The 12849-nt window shown below is 39.6% G+C and overlaps 1 protein-coding gene across 2 annotated transcripts in view; it reads left to right on the top strand.

The window, feature by feature from the left end:
* The first annotated feature begins 2766 nt into the window (after positions 1–2766).
* ACYP2 (acylphosphatase 2) overlaps positions 2767–12849 on the top strand; it is a 163092-nt gene continuing 153009 nt past the window's right edge. The window contains exon 1 of one of the 2 annotated variants that reach the window (XM_012777806.3): positions 2767–3036. In XM_012777806.3, the coding sequence (XP_012633260.2) occupies positions 2904–3036 (133 nt within the window). In that variant the 5' untranslated portion in view covers positions 2767–2903. The remainder of the gene's footprint in view (positions 3037–12849) is intronic. The other variant, XM_012777808.3, reaches the window with a different exon arrangement.

A 12849-nucleotide genomic window follows, 5' to 3' on the forward strand; every position in this document is an offset into this window, starting at 1 on the left:
ATACCACAGCACTCTAGCCTGGGCAACAAAGTGAGACTCTGTCTCAAAAAAAAAAAAAATGCATTCCAATATCAAACAACAAATTTCATCAATGCTAAAACCGCAATTACCTTAGACCTTAGGTTTTCTACCACAACCTAATATATTTAAATTAAAACATATACTAAAACATATACTATATGTATAAAAAGAGTATACAAAAATGATAATAGTTGTTAGGATTATGAAACATTTTAAAATTACATTTTCAAAATTTCTCTAAATGTTTCTGTTATTTGAAATTAGCTTAAGTATTAGAGACATTTGCTTAAAATTTCTTAAGTTTTAGAATCACATGTTATTGGCAATCCATGCTGAAATGGTACATAAAAATTTCCATTTGCTAATGTTCTGCTGTTGGCAGACACAGTAAATTTTTCAGCTAAGCAAATGTCAATTGTTGCTATAGCACTTCTAAAATTAAAATAAAGCCACATAATAATTGGCAAGGGTACTCTTAGGTAAATGTGAAAAAAAGTCAAAGATTGATTAAAAAAAGGAAAATGTCACCTTTCCCAGTCAGTGACAGGACCTAAGTTGCAATCCTTTGAGATCCTATCACTTGGAAAACAAAGTAGTAAGTTGTTCCTTGATATCCACAGGGGAATTGGTTCCAGGACTCCCCAAGGATACCAAAAGCCACAGATGCTGAAGTGCCTGAAATAAACCTGTGTACATTTCCCCATATACTTTAGATCTCTATATTACTTATAGTACCTATTACAATGTAAATACTATCAAAATAGCTGTTATAGTGTATTGTTCAGTGAATAACAAGAACAAAAGTCTATACGTGTTCAATACAAAATACAATTTAGTAAAAAATGTTTTCTATCTGTGGTTGGTTGAATGCTTGGATGCAGAACCCATGGATATTGTTGGCTGACTACACGAGCAGGGAAGACACACTAAATAAGTAGGATGAAATCTGATAAGCACTTGCAAAGGCAACTGAGCAGTTTAGGGGAAGATTTTGGAGTACAAGGAGGTATTCCAGATAAAGTAGAGCCAAGAGCAAAGGTTTTTTTTTCTTTCTTTCTTTCTTTTTTTTTTTTTTTAAATCTCTGTTCAGACAGCAAAATAATGGAGAGAGTCCTGACTAGAGGGCAACTGCAGGATTCAGGTAAGCAGGTAATAAGAGGTATAATAAAAGGAGGCTGAAGACCTTAGGTTTTGCAGCAGAGAGACTGAAGATATTTAAGAATGACTTAAAATCTATGTTGATTCTAGAGTCTGCATGGAATGTGCAATAAACCAAGACCTTCATTACATAAAACTATCCAGATAGTATCTCCAGAATATATTTTAATTTAAAGATGATTTAACCACATTTGAACTAAGTTTTAGATGATTTTTGGTGTTCCCTAATAGAATTGGCACATAATATTGAATCAGATTGCAGTGGATTATTTTAACTGTGTGGCCAGATGCACAGAAATATGTAAGGTATTGAGGCCAACAAATAAATTGAGAAATGCAAATTCTCACAAGTAAAAAGATTTGGAATTCTAGAAGGCAGATTATCAATAGCTGTATCCAGATTCTTTGGAGTGGTGGCTTGTTTTATATTAAAATTTTGTAATAGCTTATCAGGAAATAAAATTCTGCCTTAACCTTCTAGGTGATTGGGATGTTGCTGATCAATAATCAAGACCACTTAAAAAAAACCTATATAACTGAACAGCAGACAAGGTGACCACAATCTTTCCCCCCACATTTCCACTAGCCTAAAGGAGTTCATATTTTTCGAATGTTTATTTTTATTTTTAAATTTTTCTTTTCTTTTTTGCGACAGTCTCTCCCTCTGTTACTGGGGCTAAAGTGCTCAGAGCTCACAGCAACCTCAAACTCCTGGGCTCCAGCGATTCTCCTGCCGTAGCCTCCTCAGTAGCTGCGAATACAGGCCCAGGTCAGGACACCCGGCTAATTTTTCTGTTTTCAGTAGAGACAGGACCGGGTCTTTCTCTTACTCAGGCTGGTTTCGAACTTGTGAGCTCAAGCAATCCTCCTGCCTTGGCCTACTAGAGTGTTAGGATTACAGGCAGGAACCACAGCACCTGGCCAAGATTTAAGATTTTTAAAAAAGTTTCTTGTCCCAGAAAATATCTCAATCCATTTAGAATATGGATTCAAGCCCAAAGCCTTCTGACTACAGAAGAGCTGAAGAGGATGTAGCCCTCATTTTAAAAGTTGGCTCAAAATCACCAGATAGACTTGGCAGTCGCCTAAGCATTTCATAATTAACTCGTTAACCTTCAATCACCAAGCTAGTAGGTCATTTATTTCCAAAGCAGATCTTGCCAAGATGGAGGGGGGCGTTGGGAGTAGTGAAGATGGGTTGGAAACGGGGAGATATTGATCAAAGTGTGCAAAGTTACAGTTATTGTACAGCATGGTGACTATAGTTAATGACAATGTGTACTTAAAATTTTTGAGCTCTTAAGTGTTTGCTCCATTAAATAAAATGGTAAGTATGATGATGGATATGTTAACTTGCTTGATTTAATCATTTCACAGTGTATACATATATCAAAACATCACCTTGTACACCAAACATACAATTTTTGTTTATCAATTATACTTTAATCAAACTGGGGGAGGGGAAGCAATCCTCTTTTGAACACAGCATCCAGTTTTTATTTACAGCACTGAGAAATGAGCACCGTGAATTAAATCGTATTAAAGCGCGCGTAGAGGCGCATTCTTCCCAGTGTGGGAAGGGAACGGTGGGGAAAGGAGGCCTCCGACACCCGGGGCACGTCCTTCCCGGCGGCCCCGCCGTCTCATTTGCCGTTACCGACGCGTGACCCCGGCGCGCTCGGGTCCCGGGCCGGAGACAGGCGCAGGGTGCGCCAGGCGGTCCCATGTGCCCCCTCCCTCTGGCAGTCGCCGCGCCCCGAACACCGCTCCGGCTCCTCGGCAGAGGGCTCGCCGCCGCCATGTCTACCGCCGGGCCGCTCAAATCCGTGGACTACGAAGTGTTCGGGAGAGTGCAGGGTAGGGCACCCCTCTACAGTGGGAGGCCAAAAAGGTTACAGAAGGAAGGGCAGAGAGAGCAGTGAGACGCGTCACGCATCTTAAGGATGCCCTTTCCCGGTGGGGCGGGGACTTCCGCTCAGCCATGACACAGCAGCGGCGGCGGCGAAGAGGGCGAAGTGCGCATGCGTTAGAGGACAGGAATGGGAGGGGAGGAGGAGGAAGAGGGAAGGGGGAGAGGAAAGACTAGGTGGTTGAGGGGTTATGAGAGTGTCCGGCAGAGAGGGAAAGGTTTGAGTTGGGTAGGTAAAGAGGGGGCCTGTAAACTAATGGTCCAGTTACTTGCCACTGAAACTTCCTGGGCTTTACTTGTGTTTTAGGGAGGACACTAGATGATGTTTGAGGTTATGTTTGTCAGAGGTCAAAGAGGTCAAACTTTAAAAAAAACAAAACCCTGTGTAGCTCTTAAAAGAATTAAGCTGCCATCTAGTTTTTGTTTTATCAGAAGTTTAAATAGTTGCATAGGATGTAATGTCTGGCTTATTGTAAATATTGATACTTGAAAATGTTAAATCGTTCTTTGAATTTTAGCCCATGTAATATAAATGAAGTGATTTAATACCCATCATCATTCATTTAAAACAAAGCTCTTTAACATTGGGAAATTTTACATCGTTCCTTTTTTGCTCTTTGAATTTGGTATCCATTCCACTTCCCCCACAGACTTTTATCCCATTGTTATGTTTGAGAGTTTCATATCGCTCACCTTATCATACTTTTCACAATAAAGCTAGAAGTATTTTTTTCTTCTGTATTAGTTACTATTGAGATGATTATTAGAATACAATTGATGAAAATAATATACATATATTAAAAAGTATGATAAATATTATTAAATTAAGGTAAGTTTGCATTAGAAATTTATTTCTTAATGAGAAAGCTATGGGTATTTATAGAACCTTGGTTAGAGAAAGGGTTGAAATATCCTTTTATTTCCTATTCTAGAGGTTTTTATACTTTGGGGCATTGTAAGATTAAGAATAGGTGAGAGAGGCTGGGTGTGGTGGCACATCTGTAATCCCAGCACTTTGGGTGGTCAAGGCAGGAGGATTGCTTGAGGCCAGGAGTTCAAGAATAGGTGAGAGTATGCCATTATTAAAGGGTGATTGTGAAAAGGGAGGTAGGAAAGGAGAACCACAGCAGGTAGGTCTCAGATAGGTCTTGGGTCAGTTTTAGGAAAGAATATATTAATATATGGAAGCTGAAGATCTGGAACTTAATTCCCTTAAAATTATCCATGAGTTTGTGCCCTTTAGAAAGTCTTTGGGTACACCCACTGGTATAGTACCCTGATTTGAAAACTGCCGCAATAAGTCACTGAAACATATTACATAAAACAGGAAAATCGTGGCAGAAATCACTTGACAAAATATTTTGTCCACTCCTAGTTAAGGATGTGTGTGTGTGTGTGTGTGTGTATGTATGTATGCACACGTGTGAAATTTACTAGTGGTGTTCCATATACTGAACATCTTGCTATTATTTACTTAATACTCATCACAATTTTGTGAGATGCATGTCTTATTCCTGTTTTAACAAGAAGAAAACAGGTACAGAGAAGTTCAATAACATGGACAAGCCCTTAGTTGACAAATGGGATTTGATACCACATCTGTCTAATTTAAAACTTGTACTGCTCCATTATGTGATATTTTCTGTTAATACATTATGCATTACTATTGATTTTAACTATATATTTGCACTTTTGTGCATGTGGTGGTTATATGGTATGTGAAGATCAATTTTGGGCAGCAGTAAAATATGGTAAAGATAAATGTATTATATACATAAATAGTGGGGTTTAAAAAAATCAGCTTTACAGCAATAACTTCTACAGTTCACAGTATGTTAAATGGAAGATAGTATATGCCCACTATTTATTTATCAAGGCATAGTGTGTGGTACAAATTCACAGTCACATATTTGCACACATGTACATATGCTGACATTCCCTGACAATTTAGTGTATACCAGGCTCTGTACTCAATATTTTACATACACTGGCTCATTTAATCCTCATCTCTGTGACTTTAACTGTTTTCCTCATTTAACAGATGGAGAAATTGAGGCATGGAGAAGTAACTTTCCCAGGTTATGAAGGGAGTTGAGCAGTGGGCAGTTGGGATATGACTCTGACAGTCTTTACTGACTATCACCCATCCTACTAGTCACTATCTCTATTGGTTCTCCTCTTCATACCCTTTCTACCCTTAATTTTGCCTTCTTCTTACCCTATACACTGAACACACAGACTGAAGCGGGCCATTTGGACATGGCCATTTGGACCACTCCAGATGTCCCTGAGAATGTTTTGACTGTCCTTTTGAGTGCAGGGAAGTTTGACCTGTTCAGTAAGCAGTTAACACACTCATAAAAACTTGTGGCCTCCGACTCTCTCTCTCTCTCTCTCTCTCTCTCTCTCTCTCTCTCTCTCTCTCTCTCTCTGTCTGTCTTGCTGGCAGTGGCTGTCACTATTTCTGTGTGTGTCTCACAAAACTGCTTACAATTTTCTTGTGATTGCCTAAGAATCAATACAAACCATTAGCCTTTTATCTGAGCCATAATGATTACACAGAAATAATTGACAATAATAAATCATCAAAAATAAAACTTTTTTACTTTACTAATAGAAAATGGGCAGTAATTAAAGAGAGTATAAAGTTAACTTTTAATTTACAAGTGGAATAATCACAGCTAAAAGGTGTGCAAAAAAAGGTATGGAATAATAAAATCTTAGTGAAAACTGGCTTGTTAGAAATAGCGGCTCTGAAAGTAAAGAACCTGTAATCGGAAACATCTAATATGGACAAAATATGAATTGATAAATAAAATTATTAATATTCTAATGTTAGCATTGAGATCACAAACTGATATAAGCCAATATTGATACATTATTATTAGCTAAATCTCACACTTTATTCAGATTTTCTTAGTTTTTAACTAATGTCTATTTCTATTCCAGGATCCCATCCATGACATCACATTACATGTAGGCCTCTTGCTTTTTCAGGCTTCTTGAGGCTGGGACAGTTTCTCAGACTTGCGTTGTTTTTGATGGCCTTGGCAGTTGTGAGGAGTACTTTCAGGTCAGGTGCTGTGGAGAATGCTCCCTAGTTGGGATTTGTCTGATGTTTTTGTCATGATATGTAGGGGACTGACATATATCTTCCTAGTTTAAGAATTAAAGTTAGTGAGTAATGTACATGTTCTGCCCAGAGCATTTGAAAGTAATCTGTTCCGGACAGGCTCCCTGTGATAAACAAAGGTGTTGCCTAGAGGCATAACAAAGGACCTGAGCTGCAACTAGCAAGAGCAGCCCCGCCCCATGGCATCAGGGATCTGGAAGCCACACGATAAACATATTGTTCCTGTGATTGCTGCGTACACCCCATAAGATGGCTGGTTAGTCAATGACAGGTAAGACCCCTCAAGGGAGGGGCGACCTAAGCCAGGCACAGCCGCTGAGGTTCAGCCAAAGATCTTAGGGGGTCACCCTAAGAGAAGCTGGGGATGAGAGATGCCCCCTGTGGCTCACCTTGCCCATCCTTGCTAACCTCGGTCCTTTATCTATGCCTAGTGCCTAGAGTAACCACCTTGAAATTCTGAGTCAGGGGATATCTGCTTCCCTAAAGCTATTCCGGAATTTACGGCTATCGCTGCCACGCCTGGGTGGTTACGTACAAGGAACTAACTTTAATCTTTTAGAGTATAAAAATAAAACGGACCCAGTGTATTATTACTTGAGTCAACCGTTTGTACGTGTGTCTGTGTTTTTCTTTGTGTTCTGCATTTGTGTTTTATGTTCTGTGTTCATCCTCCGCCCTGTAAACGGGCCATGACATGACAAGACTGGGGTTATGGGTTACTGGGAGGAAGACCACAGAGGTGAGGTGCTGTTCTAATCAGTCCTAATCAAAGGTACATACCATCAATATGACTTTCACTGTTGATGTTAACCTTCATCTCCTGGCTGTGGTAGTGTTTGTCAGGCTTCTCCACTGTGAAGTTAATCTTTTTTCTTCTCCCTTTCCATCCTTTACTTATTGGTTGATTGAGACAGAATCTCTATCTGTTGCTCAAGCTAAAGTGTAGTGGCATCATCATAGCTCACAGCAACCTCACACTCCTGGCTCCAGCAATCCTCCTGCTTCAGCCTCCAGAGTAGCTGGGACTACAGACATGCACCATGATGCCCTGCTAATTTTTCTATTTTTTGTAGAGATGAGGTCTCGTTCTTGCTTAGGCTGGCCTCGAACTCCTGGCCTGAAGCAATCCTCCCTCCTTGGCCTCCCAGAGTGCTAGAATAACAGGTGTGAGTCCCCTCACCTGGCCTCATATGTTACTTTTTAAAATCTTCAGATTCTCAAGGAGCTCCACTGTTTTTTCCTGCCGACTTCTGTTGCACTGGGGACTTTGGGATGACAGTTAGGGGATCAGGGCACTGAGCCTCTGTGTTTTTAGAGCCTTTGTAACTATGACTTGGCTCATAATGTTTCTATAGATGTTTCATTGCATTTACATCTAAAAGAGCATAGCCAGAAAATTTGAGAGGGAAATTGATTAAGCTGTATTTAGATGCTGTAATGCTTTACCAGCTCTCAGGTGACTACTAATGACACTCCTAGGTATGCATTGTGGCCATCTGTTAGGTTGAATGTGCTTTAGAAATTAACAGTCTGTTTTTGACAGTATTAACTCAGTTTTAGAATAGGAGTAACTTATTAGAATACTGAGATAAATAGCAATTTTCTTAAAGATTGCTTAAATTGAAAACTGGGATGAATTATTAAATGACTTTGTCAGAGAGCAAATGATTTAGATGTACACATTTTTCCTTACATGGACAGGTAAATAGAAAAGCTGTGTTTTAGAGGTTGAAAATTTAAGTACCATGTTAAAGTCAAGGAACATAAATATGATTAATTCCCTCTCTTGTCTTTGTTCCTCTAACATTTCATTTATAGTTCTTTTGAACTTCTTGTTTTTCCTCCTCTTTTAACCATTCTGCCTTCAACTACAGTTATTTGTGTATACATGTCTGTGTCTTTCACTTGACAATAACAATCAGATTCTGAAGGTCAAGCCGGTAGCTTGTTTTTATATCCCCTACAGGGCTGTGCCTCTGCTGGGGACTTTAAAAGTGTCTTGAATTAAATCGAGGTGCTTGGGAATAGTGGCTTGGGGAAGAAACAGTAGTGTGGCGGCTTTTCAACTATTTGAAAGGTGCCAAGGTGTATGGCTCCAAGGAACAGACCCTGGACTAATATTGAGAGATTAAGTGAGGCAGAATTTTATTCTGTATAAGGAAAGCTTTCTAGCAATTAAAGAAGTTTGAAATCATTAAAAGCTGCTTTGTAAGGCAGTGACTGGATCACTTCCTGCATTCAAAATTGACAAATGCAGTCAGATCCCCGGGTGAAGGGGTACGTTACAATATGAAAAATCTGATTTTACATGAAAGGATGCTGATGTTTAAAACCCATCATATAGTTTCTTTAAATAGATTCCTTTTGTAGATTTAAAGTATGATTTACATTGCAAATATTCACCTCAGGGTTTCTCACTGACACCTCTTTCTACACAGCGAGGTACAGTGGCAGCTGGCTAGACCTTGACTGGGCAGCATATTGTGCCTGAGTCTTTCATCAGTGAAGGGGTGATGTCTGCCCCAGTTTCCAGAGCAATGTGTCTGTAAAAAACCTGCATGTGTCATATCAGCTTCCCTTCTCTGCAGCAAGTGAGGTGGAAACGGTGCAGGGCGGCCCCAAAAGCCCATCCATGCAACTTCTACAGAGGCCCTGTCCCGAGAGGGCTCTGTTCCAGCCAAGGCCAATAAATTGCAGAAAATCTGTCTCCAAGCTCATCCTTTCTTTCTCTCTGTTTTATATGCTTTAAACTAGGGCTCAGGACTCTCAGAAAGATTCTGGGAAAATTCCAAGTGGGTTATGAAGCTTTGAACATTTGATTCCCGCATGGTTCACTGCCTGGCAGAGTTATGGGCTGGAAGTCTTGAGACTCCTTGATGCACATTCCTTCTAAGGCTTTGAAATAAGGCTTGTGGTTTGAGGAGCCAAATAAATAACACCCCTCTTCATTATGTGAGTTACTGACAAGGAAGACAGAGTAAAGCAGTGTTTGGGGAATGTGGCATAGATCTGAACTCTTTGTCTTCATAAGCACAGGCTCGGCCACTCCCTGCCTGCAAGAGCCAATAACAAGGACAAGGTGGAATGAAAGGAAAGGGACTTTGTTCCAGAGCTAGCAGTCGGGAAATGGCCAAGGCTTGTGCCTCAGAGAAACCATTTGAAGTCTTGGGCTGAGGGTAGGGGTTTAAAAAGGGAATTTGGTATGGGGGGCCGGCAGGAGTGGGAAGGAGGTGCTGGTTGGTGTGACTTGTCCCAATGACTGTCTTGAATTATTGCTCCCCCTGGTGGATGGGCTGGTGCCATCTCAAAGGCTGTTGGGGTATAGATGAACTGTGGCCTTGAGGCAGTCTCCTGCTGGGGGTCTGGATTGTTTCAAGACTCAGTCTCTGGAACTTTTTAAGCAGGCACATAATTAGATAGTGGAAACTTGTTCAAGGGAGTGAGTGCCTGGTGGAAAGGACAGTAAAGGTCAGTATTTCCTCATTAAGAGCATAACAAGAAACTGGCAGGAAAAATTTCAAAATGGAGTTCTGAAAAACAGGGAACTGTTTATAAGCCGACTTCATAATACTCCATACTGTAGACTTAAACGTACCCACCCAGGCACAGGCAGGTATAAGCCCTACAGGTAACTTGCTCCCAGCAGAAGGCAGAAGAGGAAGTGCCTGGGATATGCCTGTTTCTTCTTCTAAACTTACCCATTGGATGACTAACTGAATGGCCCTGGGGAGGAGCCGGGGGCAAGATACAGGGTAGCCAGGAATGGCACACCACAGATATGCCTCCTTAGGAAGGATCTTTTGCTAGGGAGGAAGGAGCTTTATCCCTCAAAAATAAGTTGTAAAATCTATAGAGAATTCAATTATTTGGTTCTGCTTTCAGTAGTTTAAGATGGTCTGCACTGTACAGTGTTTTGGTGTACAGTGATAGAAAAAGTTAGGGAGGTTGGAGCAAACTTGGAGAATGACTGCTCCTTTTACAAATAGAGGTAGGAAGGACTACATCACAGTCCTATTTTCTGACTTCATTTTTTTTTTTTTTGGTGGCATTGAAAATATTTGAGATGTAATTTACATAACATTAAATATACAGTGGTTTGGCCGGTGTGGTGGCTCACACCTGTAATCCTAGCACTCTGGGAGGCAGAGGTGGGAGGATCGCTCAAGGTCAGGAGTTCAAAACTAGACTGAGCAAGAGCGAGACCCTGTCTCTACTAGAAATATAAAGAAATTAATTGGCCAACTAAAAATATATAGAAAAAATTAGCCGGGCATGGTGGCACATGCCTGTAGTCCCAGCTACTCGGGAGGCTGAGGCAGGAGGATCGCTTGAGCCCAGGAGTTTGAGGTTGCTGTGAGCTAGGCTGACGCCATGGCACTCTAGCCTGGGCAACAGATGAGACTGTGTCTCAAACAAACAAACAAACAAACAAACAAAAATATATATACACACACACACACAGTGGTTTTATTCACAATGTTTCATAGTATTACCACTAATTTCAGAACATTTCCACCACTCCCCCACCTCTGTTCCCTTTAGCAGTCATTCCCCATTCCCTATTCCCCACCCCAAACCCCTCTACTTCCCCCTTCCCCTGGCACGTTAAGGTACCTCTGGGAAGTGAGGGCCAAAGCCTCTGATGTCAGTGGCCTTGCCCTCCTGGTTTCAAGATGGCTGCTGTAGCTCCAATCATGATAATCACACTACAGTCAGGACAGGAGAGGGTGCAAGTGCTGTACCCCTGGCTGAGTCAGCCCCTGTTGAAAAGCTGTCCTGAAAGCCTCAGTCAATGACATGGCTTACATCTCATTGCCACTCCGTTGTAGGGGAGACTGAGGCACATAGAAGGACACATTGCTACTCCAAGTAAAATCAGAGTTCTGCCAGAAGAGAAGGGGAGAATGGATTTTGTGTATACAACTAGCAGTGTCTGCCACAAATATTCATATAGTAAATAAATTTAAAAACATGATTGTTACATTTGGTATTCTTTTCCAAGTAGTGACACAAAAGGACACATTACAGAAAGACTGTGATCTTCATGGTCTTAACCACAAAAGGTTAGATCCGTAACCATGGCAACCTAAATTTCTATTAAGTCCATATTGAATCTTTTGCATATGATTTATCTCAGTCTTGTTTTTTTTTCCATCTATCACTGCATAAGTAATAGGTAACACTTGTATTATTCACCCAGTTTGCCAAGCAGTATGAACTTAGCCTCAAATTGTGTCTTAAACTTAAATGACATCCTGTAACTCTACTGTTTTAAGATATGTCTAATAAATATATGTATATGTGTCTTTACCATTCATAGTTATAAATATTTTTGAAATATAAAACTTTAAAAATTTAAATCAAATTAACATATGCACAGAGATTCAAAAAATCGCAAATGGTTCATGAAAAGCAGCAGTCACCACATGCTGCTCCATCTTCCTAGCCCAAATCCTGAAAGTTCTATAAGACAAATAACTTAACCATTTTTTCTTAAATTCTTGTGGTTATTATATCTTTATTATGTATATACTATGTGGGTTTGGGCCATAATCGCAAAAAACACAATCCCAAACACCATAATCTTGAATGTTGAAATATAGAAACATCAAAATTCCTGAAGTCTAAAATTCCCAAAATCACAATTCTGAAAGATCAAAATCCCTAAAACATAATTGTGGAAAAAATGATTTTAAAAAGTTATTTAAAAAACTGTTTTTTGTTTTTTTTTTACATTTTTAAAAGGAGATTTATTTGAGAAACAAAAGCATGACAACATTTTGCAGACCACTTTACTCAATAAGATAGGCAATAATAACATACATATTTTTGCAAATATAAAACTCTATTATAATAATGACAGTCGTACAATATAATTGCTATGGGCAGACCAACTGTATTCATAAGGAAATAGGTCAAAAAACAAAATGCATAAACATATATCATTATGGTTGGTAATTGTGCACTCAACTTCATAACTGTGGTCATCCGAAATACCATGACAGACAACCTGTCTTTTTTCACAATCAATCAAAGTCTGTGATAGGTCCCCACTGCATACACAGTTGCCCAAAGAGCTGAGATTTTGAAAGATTTTATCTTTCACAAATGCAGATGTGTGAAATGGACATCTCTACATTTATTAAGGAAGTTTCAACGTTTTTACATACATGCATATCGCTTACACACAAACTTAATGTTGTGATAACACACTTCCATGGAGTCAAATTTCCAAAAAATGCATGAAATGAATTAGAAAGCTCTAAAAGTCTTTATAGAATTTATACCTCTAGTATTGGAAGTGATGGGAAGATGAAATACATAGCATAGCAAATTGTAAAAAATAATATTGGCAATTTAAAATAGTGGGGAAAAAACTGGAAAAAGAAAATAATAAAGAAAAAAACTAAAAATAAAATTTGACATATGAAAAAGGGTATTTCAGGGCTAGATTATGGGCTGAAGTTTTCATCATTTTGGCTTCTTCTGGCCAATCCACTCATCTGAATTTTCCACCAAGTGCATTAGGCCGAATGGATAAAACATTTTATTGGTAACACCTTGAAATTCACTCTTAGAAGACTTGACTGCACCTAATTCTGTCATTATGTTAATGAACCTGGGGGGG

The sequence above is a fragment of the Microcebus murinus genome, chromosome 3 (assembly GCF_040939455.1).
Source record: "Microcebus murinus isolate Inina chromosome 3, M.murinus_Inina_mat1.0, whole genome shotgun sequence".
In the NCBI taxonomy this organism is placed as follows: domain Eukaryota; kingdom Metazoa; phylum Chordata; class Mammalia; order Primates; family Cheirogaleidae; genus Microcebus; species Microcebus murinus.